This window comes from Callithrix jacchus, chromosome 10 (assembly GCF_049354715.1).
Source record: "Callithrix jacchus isolate 240 chromosome 10, calJac240_pri, whole genome shotgun sequence".
Taxonomy (NCBI): domain Eukaryota; kingdom Metazoa; phylum Chordata; class Mammalia; order Primates; family Cebidae; genus Callithrix; species Callithrix jacchus.
The window spans coordinates 21,285,620-21,306,134 of NC_133511.1; the positions used below are offsets into that span (position 1 = coordinate 21,285,620).

At 42.4% G+C, this 20,515-nt stretch overlaps 1 protein-coding gene across 2 annotated transcripts in view; it reads left to right on the forward strand.

The window, feature by feature from the left end:
- The window catches only part of SORL1 (sortilin related receptor 1), a 175,111-nt gene extending 164,449 nt beyond the window's left edge, over positions 1-10,662 (forward strand). For both annotated transcript variants that reach the window (XM_035264890.3, XM_078339716.1), the window contains exons 46-48: positions 2,081-2,273; positions 4,543-4,755; positions 6,485-10,662. In XM_035264890.3, coding sequence (XP_035120781.3) covers positions 2,081-2,273; positions 4,543-4,755; positions 6,485-6,552 — 474 coding nt within the window. In that variant the 3' untranslated portion in view covers positions 6,553-10,662. The remainder of the gene's footprint in view (positions 1-2,080; positions 2,274-4,542; positions 4,756-6,484) is intronic.
- The last annotated feature ends 9,853 nt before the right edge of the window (positions 10,663-20,515 follow it).

Genomic DNA, 20,515 nt, shown 5'->3' on the forward strand with positions numbered 1-20,515 from the left:
CCCAGTGACAGCAAAGCCTTAGCTAAATAGAAATGTGTTGAATCAACCATGGCTACCTGGAGGGGCAGCACAGGCAAAGAGCCACGGGTTCTAAACAGTCACCGTGTGATGCCAAAGCAAAGTGAAATTAAAGTTGGAAAATTCTCACCACACACTCTGTGAGAATTCTTGTCACTCTTGTAGCCATGGCATATAAATGGCTAATATCCTTAAATATAAGGAAAGCTTTCAAGTAAATTCAAAATGGAAATATTCTAATTTTGAAGAAAGTACGTGCAACAAAGCAGAAAATTCCATCAGCAGTAAACAAAAAGTTCAACATCACTGGTCATCTAAAGAAGAAAGAGGTGGCTCTTGGAAAATATGTATCAAAAATGTTATAAGTGTTCATACCCATTGATCCAGCAGTTGTGGGATTTACTCTAAAGCAACAATGTGCATGAAGAATTTATGTGTAGTATATATGACAGCAAGAAAGAGGAAACAGCCAACATGCCGAACCGAAGAGGATGGGTTAAATAACGGATGGGTGGTTGATGTGGCATCATCTAAATTATTTTCTTTATAATCTTTATGTATTCTGCAAATGATTGACACCAAATATCTATTAGGTCGAAGGCAGTAATTGCTAGCTTACAGAAAGGAATGCGGGGATGGGATTCTGGGCAGGTACTGGGAATCTCAGTTTGGCAGGCAGTCGCCATTAGCGGATCCTTCCTGGGCGGCTGGAGCCCTGCTCTTAGGTTAAGGTTCTAGATTAGTATTCTGTTCCTAGTGGAGGGTCTGGCACAGGCAGAGCATGTCTTTCTTCCCTTCCCCTGACAGGGAGTTCAAAGAATGATATTGGTTCATTTTCACACTGCTGATAAAAGCATACCCAAGACTAGGTAATTTATAATGGAAAGAGATTTAATTGACTTACAGTTCCACATGGCTGGGGAGGGCTCACCATCATGGTAGAAGGCAAAGAGGAGCAAAGCCACATCTTACATGGCAGCAGACAGAGAATTAGAGCCAAGTGAAAGGGGAAACTTCTTATAAAACCATTGGATCTTGTGAGACTATTCACTACCACGAGAACAGTATGGGGGAAACTGCCCCCATGATTCAGTTATCTCACCGGGTCCCTCTCACAACACATGAGAATTATGGGGGCTGCAATTCAAGATGAGATTTTGGGTGGGGACACAGCCAAACCACATCAGGAATAGGCAGGTCAGTGGTATTGAGGTCATGAGACTGTGATTATGCTGGGGACCCAATATGTGGCTAGAGGGATGGAGTCTTTCTGGGGGGATGGTGGAGAGTGTTGGTAGCTTTGACACTGGAATACTTGGGGATCAGCAGACAAGTCCAACCCTCATCCCAGCTAGCATCCTGGGCCAGGGCTGTCCCAAGGGTGACTTTTCCCAGCACAGGAGTACAGGGCTCTAACTAGGAACACATTTCATCCTCTCCTACAGTGAACAGGGGCCTGAGCCAGCTGCAGTGCTTCTGATTTCAAGGCCAGGTTATTGGGATGCTAAGCTCAGCTCAGGAGGAGCTAGAAAGCAGGGAGACAGGAAGTGAGCCAACAAGGTCATTCCTATATATTGTTCTGGGGACAAATATCCTGTCTTTTCTAATTGCAAGTTCACCTTTCTCACCCCATTGCTGGAGTCCACTGTGACCTGGATTTATTATTAGTCAAATCCCATTACAGCAAACTATAGCAGAACTGTCCAGATTCTTGGTGGCATTTAATATTGCTTGAGACAGGCAGACTGCTGAGCACAACTCTGAGTGTGGCTTTGTTAAAATGGCTTTCCTGAGGGCCACGGTTCTCATTTCCACAATGTAGCTTGTAGGGGTGGTGGTGGGAGTGGGGGTGGCAGTTATTTGAGATATTGGAGATGAGAACATTTTCATTTTCTGAATCCAGTATCTCCGTGGTAATGTAAAAACAAAAAGGAGAAAACCCAAAGTGCTTTAGCATCTATAGCAGCCTGCAGTGAGGAGCTCACATAAAGCTGGAACCAGTAATAGAGGCTGTCAGGTTCCATATTCAACTTCCTGAGCAATCTCTTGTGTTTGTTTGCAGGGCTATGAGATACACATGTTTGATAGTGCCATGAATATCACCGCTTACCTTGGGAATACTACTGACAATTTCTTTAAAATTTCCAACCTGAAGATGGGTCATAATTACACGTTCACTGTCCAAGCAAGATGCCTTTTTGGCAGCCAGATCTGTGGGGAGCCTGCCATCCTACTGTACGATGAGCTGGGGTCTGGTGAGTTGCGATTGCTGCCCATTTCAGGCTCCAGTTCTGGGGAAACAGCAAGAATGTCATATGGTTTGACGACCATGTGTCTTTCCAAAACATATTGAAGATATTTTCAGCTTCAAAGAAAATCATTTATGTATCACTTTGATCAGGTAGTGATGTATTTAACAAATACTTCCCGAGCTAGACATGGTACAAGAAGCTGAGATTACAGGGGGACTGGATTCTGAACATATAAGGTTCAAGAAAAATAAGACAAGGCTTTGTTTAAAAATGGCAACACTAGGTTCACAAGAGTTTCGTTTGTTTTTTGTGGGACTTCTCAGAGTCTCTAACATGCTAATGTACCCTGTGGGTCTCCAGGTCAGTAGATCATCTCCTTGTCCTGGATTTTACAGGTAAAATCATACTGATTTTAAAGTGCACACTCTCCTCCCCCTGCACTTCATCTTAGCTCTCAGCATCAGCTTAGGACTAGAATTTGCCCTGGGATCTCTGTTTTATGGACAGAGATAGCAATGCTAATGGTGGAAGAGAGGACCCCTCCGTTCATACAGAAAGTCTGCTTACAGTATGGTAGCTTGGCCAGGATTTCAACAAATGTTTTGCCAGTGGTCTTTTTTAGTTCCATTTACTCTCAGCCAAGAACTAACCAGTGCTCAAGCCAAAATCTTGTGTTAGAGTTGTTAAATGTTCCGTCTTATAGTGTTTCTCAGGGTGTGATCTCGTGCAATATTTATCCTTGGCACCCCCCACTAAAAGACGGAAACACTGCCTGCCACTTCCCTTGAGAGAATCATAGCAAATTAGAGGTTGTGAGAAGGTCCTACAAAAACCAGCAAAGCCCTTGCGTGTTGACCTAGCATTTCCTCTTTTCAGGAAATACTAGTTTTAGGCAAAACTAATTGGTAACCTGTGCAATATACTTTGGGAAAAATTCCTGTGCAGACCCCTCCAGCCACCTTTACGGAACCAAGGTTGTCAGGCAGAAGGACTCTTAGGTGACATCTTGCCCTTCATGTTCACCTTCCCCTTGGAAGTGGGGTGGGGGAGGGAGCACACTCATTTCTGGAGTCCCAGCCTCCCCTGTGCTGGCTTCCTCTTCATTGCTCCAGCCAAGCACATCGCCTTCATTTACCACTGTACTATTGGAATATGTTGGAACATATTAAATAAGATGTTGCTAGTGTTTTTTTTTTTTTTTCTGGCAAGGAGATAAGGAAATTTAAATACAGACACGCATATTGAATTGTTAGATTAGGCTTGGAAGAAATGGTTGTTCTCTGGCCCATCTTTATGAATGCCCTGTCAGGGTGAATGCCTGGGTAGCGACAGAGCCTTCTACCTGAAGCAGAGACCTGGCTTGTGCCACTTCTCCTGACACCAGGTAGCAAGCCTGTTGAAGCTCCTCATGGAGCCCTAGACTGAGGGGAATCCACTCTGTTTCCTTTGCTAAAAACTGACTCCTAGGTTTCATTTTCAAGTTCAGACTTTTCCCAGGATTTTTAATATGAAAAGTCTACCCCTTTTAAGGAGACTGGCCCCTAACCCAGTGGGGTAGGAAGTGGGGGATGGCTTTGCCCTAGAGCCTGGTGGTATCATCTGCGAATCATCACAGAGCCAGTTTGTTTAAGTCAATAGGAAGGGGCCATCTTTGTTAGGTTATAAATGCTGAAATGGCTTTGCAAAGAGCTTTAAAAAATGTTAAATGTACATGAAAGTTGTTTTTCTCCCCCACTCTCTTTTTTACTTAAGTGAAAAACCTCATAAAACTTCATGGGCTGTTAAGTCTGTATTGTGGTATAGGAATCTCGTTTGTATCACTTAATGGAGCTTCAGGTAATTGCAGTTCAGAGTGACTTTGGTGCCAAGTAGGGGGAAATAATTGCAATCTCGTTAATTAGTGGTCTGATTTCACATCCTCTTATGTAAGGCAAGCAAGTGGTCTTAAGTAATAATGCTAATGAAATCAATGTTGATACCCCAACAAAGGTCTCCCTTCCAAGAGATTATCTAAATAACCAACAAGGCAGTGATTAGGAGTCTAATGTAATTACCGTATTTGCATGCACAGGGCCGTTGGTCTATCAGCTCATGGCAAGTAGTCGGGAAGCAATCAGGCATCACGCACATGCAGAGACGTCTCACACCAGACAGGCGGTTCTCATAGCTGTGGCGATCACCAGCCTTTTTTGGTGGGTGGGACCTTGAGGAATCATCCGGTCTGTTCTCCCGCCCTCAGGTGGTTTCATTGGTGGAAACTTTGCTTTGGCAGGTGTAGATGCGTCTGCAATGCAGGCTGCCAGATCTACGGATGTTGCTGCTGTGGTGGTGCCCATCTTATTCCTGATACTGCTGAGCCTGGGAGTGGGATTTGCCATCCTGTACACGAAGCACCGGAGGCTGCAGAGCAGCTTCACTGCCTTCGCCAACAGCCACTACAGCTCCAGGCTGGGGTCCGCAATCTTCTCCTCTGGGGATGACCTGGGTAAGTAGGGCAGGGAGAGTTGGTTCTTCCTCCCAGGGCTGACCCCCACAGCCAAAGGCTTGATTAGGAAACACCCACCTTCAGCTGCTCTTTTGACACTAGAGGAGCTCTTCATCAGCTAGTGATTTGATGCTATGGCTTTTGGTTAAACCATTCAGAGCCCTTACTTTTTAACTTTTAAGTTAATTAAATTAAAATTTTATATTCTCTTTGATCTTGTAATACCGGCCTGAAACAGGGAGCTTGCCTTAAACAGGAAGGATAGATAGGCCCCAGGTTTTGACTCCCAAAGTATCGAGAAATCCTTAAGAACATCTGACCCCTCTCTCATCCTTCACAGACCTGGAGGTCTGATGTCTCTGGAGATCCTAACTTGAGATGAAAAGTAATGCTTTCCCAATCAGCTTCTACCAAAGGAGGCCCTTTGCATCTTGCTGTTTCTCTTTCTGGTTGCTAGTGTAACCTCACCAGCCATTCTTTTGTGTATCTTAACCCAGCGGTCCCCAACGTGTTTTGCACCAGGGACCGGTTTTGTGGAAGGCAGTATTTTCACCAGACCATCAGTGGAGCGGGGAGGCTGGAGGATGACTTCAGGATGAGACTGTTCCACCTCAGATCAGCAGGCATTAGATTCTCATAATAAGGAGGGCTCAACCTAGATCCCTTGCATGCTCAGTTCACAATAGGGTTTGCACTCCTGTGAGAATCTAATGCTGCCCTCATCTGACAAGAGGCGGAGCTCAGGCTATAATGCTCACTGATCACCGCCACCTCCTGCTTTGTGGACCCCGTTCCTAACAGGCCATGTACTAGTGCCAGTGGGCCTCGGCCCGGGGGGTTGCGGACCTGTCTTAACACATAGCAAGGGAAAAAGTAAGAAATTTCCCCTTTTGAAATCCTTACAATGAAAATCCTAAATGCTAATAGAGATCGTAAGATAGTAATATAATTAAGTGGATGTGTTACAAGTCTTCCCCAAATTTAGACTAATGACTATGAATGTACAAGTTTATTTTTTTCTGTAAACTAGTTATAATTATTTATCTATGTTTATAAAGACATTTGTATATTCCCATTCCCTGATCATATATTAGTTCTGTTCCCCTTCCCTGTCAGTTTCCTTTCTTGGTTAATAAGCAGGTACCTTGGGTGAATGGGGTGACTTCTTTGCTTCTGCTATTGGAGGCAAAAAGAGTCAACCGGTCATCATGCCCTGCAATAATCACTGAGTCTTGATCGACCCTTGGTTACACAGGATTATACCAGGGGGGACGCAAAGGGACAGCCATTAGTCTGGGAAGCTGTCCTCAAAATGCTTAAACCCGTCCGAAATCCTTTTCCTCAGAGCAGTTTGGGTTCAGAAGAGAAAGCAGACACTGAAGTTCTGTGCTCATGTAGGATATAGATAATTCAAACTAAGGAATCCAAACCACCCACTTAGCTTTTGAGTAGATAATAAGATTCTTCTCCTAAGAACCTTTGTTTTCCTTATTTGGCTGAGTTCAGACTACCATTAAAGTAAATTGAGCATCCACCAATGGGGAGAAGGTGGCCAGGAGGGACAGTGGGAAGCTGGGCTCGGCTTCAGATTATTATGCCTGTCTGGCTGTGGTGTTGACCTTCTCAGCCAGAGTGTGGTGGTAGGGTTGAGGGATGGGTAGAGTGGTAGGATATGGGGTCAGGTGAAAGTGTGTTTGAACTTACCAAGGCCTGACTGTTTTGTCTTTAGGAGAAGATGATGAAGATGCTCCTATGATAACTGGATTTTCAGATGACGTCCCCATGGTGATAGCCTGAAAGAGTTTTCCTCACTAGAAACCAAATGGTGTAAATATTTTATTTGATAAAGATAGTTGATGGTTTATTTTAAAAGATGCACTTTGAGTTGCAATATGTTATTTTTATATGGGCCAAAAACAAAAACAAAAAAAAGGAAAGAAAGAAATGAATAAACTTTGTAGTAATCAACTGTGAACTTCAAACAAGATTGATTTTAGTAACCAAATTGCTTTGATTTGACATTAATGTAGTCTTACAGAGCTGTGCTTGCTGGGCATGCTTTTAAGTCTGTGAGATAATTTTGGTTCAGTAAATTGGCCAATCTTTTTATTTTTCTAAGACACAGAAATGTATTTAATAAAAACCTTGAGAGAGTGATGGGTGGAACCCCTTCTCCTTGAAAGTGTGCGTAGATGTTCAATTTTGTTTGGATATAGTCTATAGGAAAGTGTGTGGGTGTATTATGGGGAAGGTTCCTTTATGTTATTTTGTTAATTTATTGGGACGCTGTAAGGCCAGGCTTTAGTGGTCATCAAACACCACATGTTATGAGCCCCTTACCCATAGGGTTGGGGGTGGGAACAGAAGCATTTTTTTTGTTGCCATTCCATAAGCAATCCATTTTTATTCACTTGTGTGTCACATAATGGTCTTTGGCAGGAGAGAGCGCTGAGTCATTGCTGGATTTCAGTTAAACAGAGCTGCAGCTTGGGAAGCCCTGCAAGCCTACAGCTTCCTCTCGTATATTAATTGATGGAATTTTACTGTATGTGCCTCTGTACAAGATGTGGCTTTGGGAGCTACAAAATGATAACACTGCTTTATTACACACTGGTCTCATTGTCATTGCAAAAGCACACCCTGGTTGTGGGGGAGAGTTCTAGATCTGTGCCATGATCCATACACTGGTCAATACAGTACATCATTTTTTCCATTTTCCATCTTCTGGTTTTACTTACTACTGAAGGATCTCCAATGTAAAATTATGTATTTGGGTTGAGATGGCCACTTTCTATCCTTAAAAATCCATACTGATACATGCAGTCATTTTGAATTGGGTCAGTGCCTTCTCTCTCTCTCTTTTTTTTCTTTTCTTCCATCTCTCTCACCCATGTCCCCACCAATCTAAAGAGACAGTGCTGTACAGTCTCATAGAGATAGAGAAGATCTAAAAAGTTGAGACTACTCAATCCAGTTAACAACAGCAGGAGCACTAGAGTTTGTTCATTTATTCTCTCTGTAAAACAAGCTGTGCTTTTTTTCCTTCTGCCTTTAAAATGCCACCCCTGTATTCAAACCATGGCCACTTGATAGTTATGTAGACTCCATCGTGGGCTGATGCCAGTCCTTCAGGCTTAGTGTTGTAGGCACCAGTGTCTGGCATTGTTGTGACTTGTACTGTATGATTCTCACTGAAGAATTTCCTCTCGGCTGAGAAGCGGTGAGGTCTGGGAATATTCCAAAGTCATGTCTCTGAATATATGTCCTTTATATGCAAGCTTTGTAAAGCTCCATCCCCACTTAGATGTGATGCCATCACCTTCTCACAAGTGTTTGGTTTCCTTTAACCAAAAATATCATTCTTGGGTGATAATATAGTTTCATTCTACTTACGGATTGTTTAGGACACAAAGAAAGAGCCAATTAAATTTTTTAGTTTTTAAAATTTATATATATACTTTAGATGAGGATTTTAAGCTGTTGACCTTTAGTTTGCCATATGGTTAGGGCTCTATTTCATTTTAACAACTGGAGGTAATGATAAGCCTTCTTCTAGCGTATTTTCTCTTGTTTCCTGTCACTCTCCTTTTTAAAGTTTTTTTTTTAAAGACCGGAATTGTTTTTGGCTTTATCTTATATTACCTTAGAGATTTATTCAAAACTCTAAGCCCTACCACCTCCCCTTTAATAAGCTCTTTAAATAATTGAATCATTAACAACCTGGTGGGAGGCAAGTCATTTAATTGAACCACTAGGAAGTGTATTTTCTTTTCTTTTTCTGCCAACTTTGTGGTGGCATTTGTAAAGGCTGATATAAAAGGCTCTGGGATGTTATTTTCAGTTATTCCATAGGCAAGCCTTTTTACAGAGCATATGTCTCCAGTTGGCAGCTTGAGATATTTTCGAGCATCCAGTTCTAGCTACCAGTGCCTCCCAATGCTTAGTGCATAGTACTGTAGACTGGCCATCACCCCCCTCCTTGGAAAATGCCACTGTGCTGTTTGAAAAAAAAGCAGCCTTTTAGGGCTAGAGTATTTTATATAAACAGAAGAGCTAAGTTTCCGAAGACTAAGCTAGATAGATGCAGCTATATGTAAATTGTATATTTTTATGAACTTCTGAAGCACACACTCCTGTTTCCCTCTGCATAGCTTTGTGGGGATTTCATGTATATATGCTGTCTGAAAGAATCCAGAGGTTGGAGTACCAATAGGAAATGAAAACAAATGCTTTGTACTACGAGCAGCCTTTGAAGGTGACCAGATAACTGTCTTCACTGTGACCAGTCAGAGCCCCTGCTTGCTTGTGAAGAAGGAGCTTTTGTGCGTTACTGGAGATGCCACCTCAGAAGTTCACACTGTGCAGGAAAAAGGTTTTATTCTCTTCTGGCATACGTTAGAATGTCAGATGCCTGCATCTGTGTGGACCGCAATGGGCCTCTCAAATTTGGTGGGCAGGGGGTTGCTTACGAGTTTTCTTTGAAAGCTGATTTTACTCCTGGACATAATAAATGCCCCTTGAGCCTTGTGAGATACAAATGCACATGGATAAAATGTGAGAGAGTGGAATTTGACAGAGGATTCCAGGAAGAGGCCCCCGTGTCTATGCAGTCCTGGTTCCAGACAGGTGAGAAGCTCCAGGAACTACTGGCTACCTTGACAAACTGGGTAATTAGTTATTCTAGGCAACTGGTGGAAACTTCTGACTTTTGGACAAGTAACTACTTTGGTAGCATCACCAGGGATGTCTGAGTGGGACAGACAAAGGACACACAGCTGCCGTTTCTCTCCTGCCAGCATGTTTGGCGCACTAGGTTAAGCTATACTCAGCAATCTAGGAAATGTAACCCTTCTCAAAACTGGCCATTTTCAGGGGAATCTTGGGAGAGCAATAGCATGGTGAGCCTCTTACGGATGAGGACCCGCTCCACCTTGGAGAATCCTGCCTTCAGATGCCTTCCCAGTGTTCACCCCATCTAGTAAGATTGTATTTCCAGTACACTTCCTTAGGGTGGAAACACCATCCTGTCAGTTTTGGTCAGTCCCTTCTTCATGAAGAGTCATGGTGAATTCCTGAAAATGTTCTTCCTTCTACAGACAGGTGGAGGGGGACCCTAGAGAAGGCATCCAGAGACATAACCCAACTGAATATCACCCCCATGTAGATTTTAGGAATTGACTCTAAAACTCTGTGCAGAATCTTGTGTTGGGATTGTATCTTGACATTCCTGTTATGTTGTTTTTCTTAACTGGAGTGTGTGCTGCCTTTCAGGTACAATTTTTGTGTAATAAAAGCCAGTGCATTTAGTTTATATAGACTACTTTCTATGCAAGACCGAGATATGGAATAGATAGCAAGCAGGAGATATGTACTGTTGGGTACATGGACAATAAGTATGTTTTCAGATGGAATACCAGCACCGAAAACAGGTTGAGGGAGGATGGGTTGTATATATGTTTCTGCCCACTAATTTTGAGCAGCCATGTTATGAATTAAATCATCACTGACAAGTAATAACCCAAGAATGGTATTAGTTTCATGTGTAATAGCTCAAATGGAATAAGCATGAATGCTGGAGTGGAACATTATCCTCAGATATTCTATGTCATTTTTCATTTAAAGACTCTTGTTATGAACTATTAGAAACTTTAGGCAAAATCAAAAGTATTCGCAGCAAAATAAAGGCCTACTCTGCTCTTATTTAAAGTGAAACACTGTATACTTGTTTCGCTCCAAAGTGAAATTAGGTATTTATAATTTCAATTGCCTTGATAAGTTTCCAAGTCACTGATTTCTGCTGAAGGTTTTACTATATTGTTGCACAATTTTAAGATAATTTTTGTCTCAATGTCAACTTTTTTCACTGAATAAAAATTTAACTGGGTCAAGAAAACACCTATTTGAAAATCCACTGTCTCTGTGTGTCTTGAGTTGTTCTTCTGAGTGCAGTAAAGATGGCTAATGCAGTCTCCAAGCACCATTTGATTTGTCTGTTTTAAAGGGATGTTGATTTCATAGATGAGAGAACACTAAGACCTGGAATAATTTTGTTATTAACAAGCTGGTCTCAGATGGCAGATCCTTGAAGAACATGATGTCTTTGTGTTGGTTGAGGAAGGAGGAGATGTGGTGGCTGTTTTGAAGTAAACAGAATTATTCCATAGGGACAATGACTGAAGTGGCTCCCTTAAAGCTGTAACTACATTTGCTAAGAGACAGTTTGCTAAGGCAATTTTCAAATCTAAAAGAAGAAAGCACAGCAGTATAGATGCATGGTGCATCTAAGAGCACTTCCACGGGTTTCCACAGACAGTCTTGTGAGGAGCACTGCACGTACCTCTTATGGGCAGTTGGATGACAAATGGGCCTGTAAGTCAGGATTGGAGGCTGTGGAATTGGGTGGGGGAGGGGGGCAGGATTTTAAGAATTTAACAGGTCTTCTGGTATGCTGCTTTTGTTTAGAAACTGAGCCAGAGCCAAACCCTGAAGTATTATCATCCGGTTTTGTGAATGAAGAAAAAGAGGCATAGAAAGTGAAGCCATTTACTTAGAAAACCAGCCTCCCATCCCAGGTGTTTCTGATCCCAGATCCTTTTCTGAATCACTGTGCCACACCACTTCATGTGATCATTCAGTGTCAGAAAGAATACATTAGCCCAACACACTGCACCAATCCAAATCCCCAGGGAGACTTACCACCTTGGTGAATCTCCTTCGTCACGGCCTCATCCTTAGGTTTTCGGGCTTACGTAATTTTTGTCAACACCTGATAGTGAATTCATCTCTCATGGCTAAACACACCATAACCCAACTCAGAATTTCGATATGCAACGTCATAATGTCCATTAGTTAATTCACCCTTGGGAAGTGTCCTGTTCCTTACGGTGTCCGCATGACCAGTGTGTTCTCTCCCTGTAGGGAGATCTGCCCCAGGAACCAGTCACCACTAGAAGGTTGCTTGGAGAGCAGGGGCAAAGAATTTTAAAAGTAGGAGGGATCTGGGTTAGCATAGTGGTTGCCCAATAAATACTGAATTAATGAACAAAGCCTTGACACCACAACAGAAATCATCTCCATATAAACTCCTCCGTTCAAAACCGTCAGATTGCAACTCCCTGTATCCATTTCTATTTAAAAAGATCTTGCCAATGGGATCTAGTACTTCAAGTCCATGCATTGTGGTTCCCCTGGGCAGGGCTTGGGCACTGCCCACATTGGTCACTCTGACTCATCTCTACAGCAAGCTCCCCTGCTCATGAAAATATTGTATAGCAAATATTAACGCATTTGGACTGAGTTTGAATTGAATCTTCCTGGCTAAGAGCTGTCGTATCTGTCAGATTATTCTGCCTATTATATGTTGGTTTTAAAGTTTAGCTCTGGAGGTCTACTGTTTTTCAGTCCTTGAGCATACCTCAAGGTAGCTCCCCAGATTCTGACTATATCCATCAGCTATGATTATTGGGTTCCCCAGCCCACCACAAACTGAAAATGAGTTGAGGCGGCTAAAGGCAGCTACTCTGAGGACTATAGAAGTGAAGCCGCGAGTTAGAGTTAGACTGCTGGAAAACCTATGTGAGAAATAAAGGAACTCCAGCAAACAGACTTATTGGGAATATTTAGCATAAAACCAGAGCCCTACACAGTAAGTAGCCATCCGATTAGAATAATTATCATCCCTTTCTACTGAACCCCTCTTTGCTAGTGACTATGCTAAACTCTTTATATAAATATATATATGTATATATGTTTTTTAATTCTAAGAGTACTTCTGTGATTAAGATATTAATCTTTCTTTCAACAGAAAAAAGATATTGTTTTATTTATTTTTTTGAAGTGGCGTGTCACCCTATTGCCAGGCTGGAGTGCGGTGGCGCCATCTTGGCTCACTGCAACCTCTACCTCCTGGGTTCAAGTGATTCTCCTGCCTCAGCCTCCCGAGTAGCTGGGATCACATATGCATGCTACCATGTCCAGCTAATTTTTGTATTTTTAATAGAGACAGGGTTTCAACACATTGGTCAGGATGGTCTTGATCTCTTGACCTTGTGATCTGCCTGCCTCAGCCTCCCAAAGTGCTGGTATTACAGGCCTGAGCCACTACACCCAGTCCAAGATGTTGTTTTAAAAGAAGAGTATCTTCTCCAAGGTCTCACATGTAGCAAAGTGGAAGAGTCAAAATAAACTAGATTTATTGCATCCTTAAACTGCTGCTCTTTGTTGGAGTTGTCATGCCGTATAGCCCTATCAGTACAATATTAAGAGATGTGTAATAGTGATTTTTTTTAAAAGGATTCCCAGCAGAAAGATTAAAAACAACTTTTGAAGACATAAAGAAGTATACTTAGATTTCTTTGTAGTCATTTTTGTGGAACACAATATTACCTATGGATGGTAGATCAATGAAACCTTTTTTATTGGAAAACATTTTTGCAGAGTTCAATAATTAGGAACATGGAGGATTCTTTTGCTTTGTAGCCACCCAGTTAGATTTTGTCAAAATTCTTTGCATCTTTGGAAAGGAAGGTTAAGCGAATATGTTATTTACCTTTATTTACATATGCAGTGAGGTACATCATCACACCATGTTCCATGAGGATGATAATTGGACTAGCGTGAGACAACCAAGGTCCCAGCAAAAGGAGGTGGCTGCCATTCTTTACATCCAGCCCGAACTGATTCTGATGCTCCTGGCCCATTAATTTTAAAAGATTATGTGTAGGGTAATTTGAGCCTGCAACAATTTACCGAACAATGATGTTATGCTTTCAAAAATGCTAATGTTACAATTGTAATGTTGCAACCCTATTTAATGCCAAAATGACAATTGGTAATGTTTGGGAATATTTGTATGAAAACAATGACATTTCATATTTAAAATTCAGCATCAGCAAACTTTGAGGAAGAAGAAATACTAGGATTTAAATGTAAATCAGCCTTTTGTGAAATTTGCCCTTTGGTAGTGTGCCAATCTGTAAAACCTTCAAGATCTATCAGACAAAGAGGTTTCATAATTAAAACTTGTTTTTCAATCTCTCTCCAGCAAAGGCAGAACTTATTAGTTACCCAGGGATTGATCAAGCCCTGGATGGTGCTGAACTGTCTGGGTGTGTGTGTGTGCAGCTGCGTTTGAGGAATTCTTCATAGACAGCAGATGAACAAAGCAAGAGCATCAACCTGTTGGTTTCATAAATATGCCTTCTTCTGGACCCCAAACTGCTTGACTGCTCCTAAGAATTAGCACATTTTCAAAGGAGAAGTTTTGTTCTTATTGAGATGATTCAAGGGAATAGTTTAAGACTAAGGACAAGGTTCCCAAAAGGTGGTACAAAAATATCTTGAGCAATGGCAACTCCGTAGCAACAAGTAATAGTATTTTGTAATAAGTAGTAAGTAATCGTTACGTCAGACACTGTTCTGGGGACTTCTTAGATGAGAACTCATTTAATCCTCACAACAATCCTTTAAGGAAGGTATTATTATTCTCACGTTATAAAGAAATTGAAGGAAAGAAAGGTTAAGAAATTTGCCCAAGGTCACAATGGCTCGTAAGTGTCAGAACTGAGATTTGCATCCAGGTAGGCTGGCTCTAGACTGTGCTCTCAATTACTTCACTGCACAGCCCCAACCAAACAACCTTTTGATAGCACAGTTTTGGGTGTATACATTAGGAATATATTTTAACTAGCCAGTTTGCCTTTTTAAATACAGTTATGTTCTGTTAGGGGGAGGATGATAGAAGGAATTTGCAACGGTTGTAGACATTTTTGGAAACTAAAAGCAGCCAGAAGGAAATAAGATTTCCAGGTGATCCCAGAGATAATGGCTGTTAACATTTGGTATGTGTCCTTTGATTGCTTTGTTCTATACGAGTGATCACATCTGTTACAGTTCTGCTGTGACTATGACTAAGTCCACGTGTGGGAGTGTTCCAGACCTCTGTCACTTCTCTTAGGGCTTAGTTGCAACTACAAAGACAAATCTGAATTCAGATCGAAGCTGAGCATGATCGTCTTCCCCCTTTGTCCCTATGAGCAGTTTTAATACAGACTTACTCAGAAGATGGTGGAACCGGCGATCGTTGCTGCTCCGCCAGCTGTGGCCTGTCTCCTTCTCTTATCATTACAGTCAAGTGCTTTGAGTCACCTTCCACAGTAATGCAACTCACAGGAGGGTTCATTGCAGTCACCTCGTTATCTCTGGCTCACCAGGTTTTCCCTATTCAGTGTCTTGCTGCTCACAAGATTGGGGGAACAGCTATCAATACATCCCACCAACAAAAGTAGACACCCGTGGCAGGCATGAGACAGCATAACACAGGTGCGTAAATAGAAGTTGGGTTGCAAACACGCTTGTCGCATTAAGCATGTTTAGGACAAAAGGAACCTGACTTGCCAATAAGGAGGTGTCTGAACTCTGGGGAGGAGAAGGAGCTGGTGTACAGTCTGCTAAAGGCTCGGTGGTGGGACTGGCATGGTTTGCGGGTTTCTGTGATGGGGAGGAAGAGAAAGAGATGGAAAGAGCTTTGGAGGTATTTAGTGTTGGATGGTGAATACTCTTCATTTCAACTGAGAATAGGAGTGTGTTCAACGGCAAGATGCTTTTCCTCAGTGTTAACTTGCAGCACAAGAATATTGCGGAGATTATTATGCCAGAGCTAGAGGATGTAAAATTCAGATTCTACGTGAATAGATGCTGAGCCTTCTACTGGAATCGCATATGTTTGCAGTCTCCAGGATACAGCATCAAGTTCAAGTAGAGGGAAGAATCCTGAGGATTTAGTAGTTTCTGGAAAAATTAAAGATTAATGTTGAGCTTCAAGCTCTACTTGGCAAGATTCAAAACTCCCTGATCAGTTAGGGCACTGGATGCATAGATCCAACAGCAACATTTATTTAAGAAATACTTACTGAGTACTTCCTCTGTATCCAGTCCTGTATTTGCTCAGGGAATATAATGTGGAATAAGACAGGTATGATTCCTGCTCTCCAGAGCAACAAATAATAAAACCTCAGGGTTGAGAGGCCATTTCAGGTCTTATGTAGGCAATATAAATGATTTGATAAAAGAGGAAATGGAGATTAAAGATGTCAAATGACTTGTCTAAGAGCTTGGCTCATCAGTGAGCTAATCAGTTTTAATCCTAAAATGCTGAAGTGAAGCGCCTGCTGTACAGCCCTTGATTCTATTGGGATGGGGGAGTAGGCTCCAATTTGATCTCCAGCCTAAGTCAGGCTCCAACTCAGCTTCTCAGAGAATCCTTCTTCACTGGGGCAGAGGACTTGTGTTGTCTGTTTATCCAGATTTTATTAATAATGTGATACCTTGTTTACATTGGCTTTTTTTTTTTTTTTAGACAGAGTTTCGCTCTTGTTACCCAGGCTGGAGTGCAATGGCGCGATCTCGACTCACCGCAACCTCCGCCTCCCGGGTTCAGGCAATTCTCCTGCCTCAGCCTCCTGAGTAGCTGGGATTACAGGCATGCGCCACCGTGCCCAGCTAATTTTTTGTATTTTTAGTAGAGACGGGGTTTCACCATGTTGACCAGGATGGTCTCGATCTCTTGACCTCGTGATCCACCCACCTCGGCCTCCCAAAGTGCTGGGATTCCAGGTGTGAGCCACCGCGCCTGGCCAGCCATTGTTTTTTATATGTAGGCTCTTCCTCAAATGGAAAAAGGGATGAATGGAAGAATCCCAGCACTCAAATATTCTCCTATAACTTAACATTATTCTGTTATTTTATATTAGAGAAATAAAAGCTGATTGTAATAACAGCAAAATGTACAAAAGTAGGCAAGCTTTTTGTTATACACATAGAAAATACATTTTTAAATAACCCACCTTTTAAGGTTTTTCAAGAATTTCTCAGCTCCCTTTCTTAATGGAGCACAGGTAATATGTCCATCTTAACCATTTCACCCTAAACTCTGTAATTCATACTAAAAATAAATCTAAAACACAAATTAACAAGTTGATCTTCCTCCTTGCTCTGTACTCTGTAGGTGGGATTCCTTCTCCCTCTTTTAGACATCCCTCAAATCAATGGTGTAGGCAGCTGCATCCTATACCAATCTGGCCTATTGATGTGAACATAACATCATCCCCTGCACAGGAGAGGAGGGATGGAGTGGTTCCCTGAATGCTTCTGCTTGTCAACTTCCATAGCAGGGGTCCCAGCAGGATGGAAAGTGAAAAATGCATCCTTGAGTCCTTCACTGAAAGGGCAGCTCTCTTCCATTAATCCCTCAAGTTGGGCTGTGTGAAGAAACGGCATATATACACAGGGCCTGAGGTGTGATGTGGTTTCTTACTAAAATAAATCACACTGGCTGAGTGCAGTGGCTCATGCCTGTAATCCTAGCACTTTGGGAGGCCAAGGCAGATGAATTGTTTGAGGTTGGAAGTTCGAGACCAGCCTGGCCAATATGGTGAAAACTTGTCTCTACTCAAATGCAAAAATTAGCTGGGCGTGGGGGCTTGCACTTGTAGTCCCAGCTACTTGGGGACTGAGGTGGGAAGATCACTTGAGCCCAGGAGATAGAGTAATAGTCTGCCTCAAATAAAATAAAATAAAATAAAATAAAATAAATAAATCACACTGGAGGATTCATCAGAGAATCAACTTTCTGATTGCAGAGATCTGTGGCCATTGGAACCCTTTGATGGAAAATCCATTTTACCTTCTTACCTGGTAAAATGTCCCCTAACTTCTGTTTTGAATGGCAAAACTAAGTTCTCTAAAATGAAAGACCATGTTGTCTACTTCTTTTCTATCACTGACGCTACACTCCTCTGAATTACAGTTATTTTGGAAATGTTTGTTGGGTGGATGGATGGATGGATGGATGAGTGAATAATGATTACTCCCATTTATTGAGGACCAATGATGAGCTAGGCACTGCCATATCATTAAATATGAAAACTCTTTTGCAATAAATATAATCATCTAGTTTTACATAGAAGATAAAGCCAGTTTTGAACCCAGATCTATCTGGTCCTTCCTGAGTTAACCCCACTGTGCTAGTTAGTAGATGGTCTGATTTATGGAATTGACATTTACTTGAGTGTTTTCTGTATTCAGAGGTTCTAGGGGGAGGTAGATTGAAAGGAGAAGACAGTAATTCTGTCTTATAAGAGGCAGCAAGACATGGCAGGAAGATTGAGTCCAGAGATTTATGTGATTTCCCTATCTCCTTGTATTAGAGTGGAACCAGTAGGAAATATATGTATGGAATTGGCTCACATCATTATGAAGGCTGAGAAATCCTACAATCTACTGTTTGCAAGCTGGAGACCCAGGAAAGGTAGTTGTGTAACTTAGTCCAAAAGGTGAGCACCATAGAAGCTAATGGTGCAAATCCTAATCTGAGGGCTACAGACAATGAGATGAGATGTTCCAACTCAAGCATGCGGGTCGGCAGCAAAAAGGAGCAAGCCCCTCCTTCTTTCGCTTTTTTTCTCTTCAGGCCCCCAATAGACTAGATGATGCCCAGTCTCATTGGGGAAGGTGATCTATTTTAGTGAGTCAAGTGACTTGTCACCAGTCAAGTGACAGCTTATCTGGAAATACCCTCACAGACACACCCTGAAATAATGTTTAATCTGAGCACTTTATAGGCAGTTAAATTAACACATAAAATTAACCATCACATTCCTCATTGAAAATGAGACACACATAACCACACACACCCCTCCAACCCCCCTAAAGAATAATCTGTTCTATACAGCTACATGACCTTTAAATTTCTTACTGCTGCAAAATTTGGTGATACATTGAACAGGTTAGAATGAATGGACACATTTCCAAGATGTAGCAAACTTTCTGAATAAGTGCCAGACTGAAGTCGTCCTTTGGGGGCTCACTCTTAAAAGATGTTCAAGCTCAAGTGAGGTTGCTCTTTACACAAAGCCACATGGTCCAGAAGTGGCTCTGATAGGGGGAGACTGCAGGAAACGTGACCTCTCCACTTCGGGAGCGCAAGTCACCCCATCCATGGAGACAGTGAGCTTGATGGGGAGAGTACAAAAGTGAAGACGAGTGATCTTACCCATGATTGAGCTAACTGTTGTGGAATAAAGCCTGCCACTTTTGGGGATGGATAAGACCATCTTGCTTGGGCTGGACTGACCCTCACACCGAAAGACAGTAAATGTCCCTGGCTGCAAGGCCACTAAATGCCAACACAGAAATTTCCAGACATGCCCTTATGCCACCTCAGTTGATAATAATCTCTAAAAGAAAAGTGCATACTTCCTAATATAGCCTGTGAAGCCCTCCAACCCCTGGCCCTTACCTCAACTTCCAGCCTTCCTCTCTCTTGCCTCACAAAAAAAAAAAAAAAAAAAAAAGCCTGCCACTCATCAGCCCTGGATCTCAGGTGGTTAGGGGCAGAGTGAGGGTAAAGAAGTAGAAAACACAGAACCTTTTAAATTGGAGCTCCTCATTTGTTTATTTCCATAGAGCCTAGAACAATCCTTGACACTCAGTGAACCTGTTGAATGGATGAGGGGATGAATTAACCTATTCTTATTTTTTTTCTTTTCTTTTTCTTTTCCAGAGAAGGGTCTTACTTTGTCACCCAGGCTGGAGTACAGTGATGCTATCCAGGCTCACTTGCAGCCTTGACCTTCCAGCCTCAAGCAATTCTCCCACCTAAGCTTCCCAAGTAGCTGGGACTACAGGCGAGCACCACCATGCCTGGCTAAATTGTTGTCAAATTTTTATTGGCCCAAGTGATTCTCCTGCCTTGGCCTCCCAAAGTTCTGGGATTACAGATGTGAGCTACTGCACTAGGCCTTAATTAACCTCTTCTTGAAGAGTGAATCAGTTAATGTGTGGCTCAGTTGCATATAACCTAAACCCCGTATAACAGTGGCTTCAAAAGACTGGGGTTGTATGTTTGCTTTCATGTAAAAGAAATCATGGGCTGGTATAGAAGCTTTGGCCGTTAAATATCCAGGATTTTCCCATCTTTCTGCTCCAGCATCCTTAGTGTGGCTTTCTCCCTTTAGATCCCCTCCTGCTCTGCAGCCTGCATGGAGCTCCCATCCCAGCCACCATGTCTGTTTCAGGCATCAAGAAGGAGGAAGAGATGAGGAGGGTAAGAGTACCACACTGTTGTGTTGGCTCGCTTTAAAGAGTTTTCCCAGAATCTCCACCTAATAACTTCTGATTGTGTTGCTTTGGCAGCCCCTTCCTGCAAGCAGTCTGGGAAGCACGTGCATTTATCCTGGCTCATTGCCACTTTCAGTGCAGGAAGGAGGAAGGGGAGAATAGATATTGAGCAGGCAACTAGTGATCTTTGCCATACCGTCTGTGGCAGATAATAGCAAAACAAATGAAAAGTTAGAAAACAAAAACAAAACAGGCCAGCTTCTACAGAGGCCCAGGTTAGCTAGGTCTAGCCCAAAAGGCTGTGTGTGTGTGGGGGGTGGGGGGGGTATAAGCTGAGGCATCAGCCTGCCTCAGTGCTTCGTGACTCTGCGACCACTGAGACAATTTCCCCGATCACCTCAGTGCCTTAGTTCTCTTGTCCATAAAATGGAATAATGTGGAAATGGACCTCACAGGGCTATTGGAAGGTCTAAAAGATGTAGATGTGCAAGTGCTTTTCGGCTGGAAGGCACTGGATGAATATTGCTTCTATAGGTGTTTGGAGAAAAAAAGACAATGTTCGGACAGTGATCACCTAGCCCAGGCCAATGTCTTGTGACCCACTTCACTGCCCTGCACTCACCACGCTACTGTGCTGCCCACT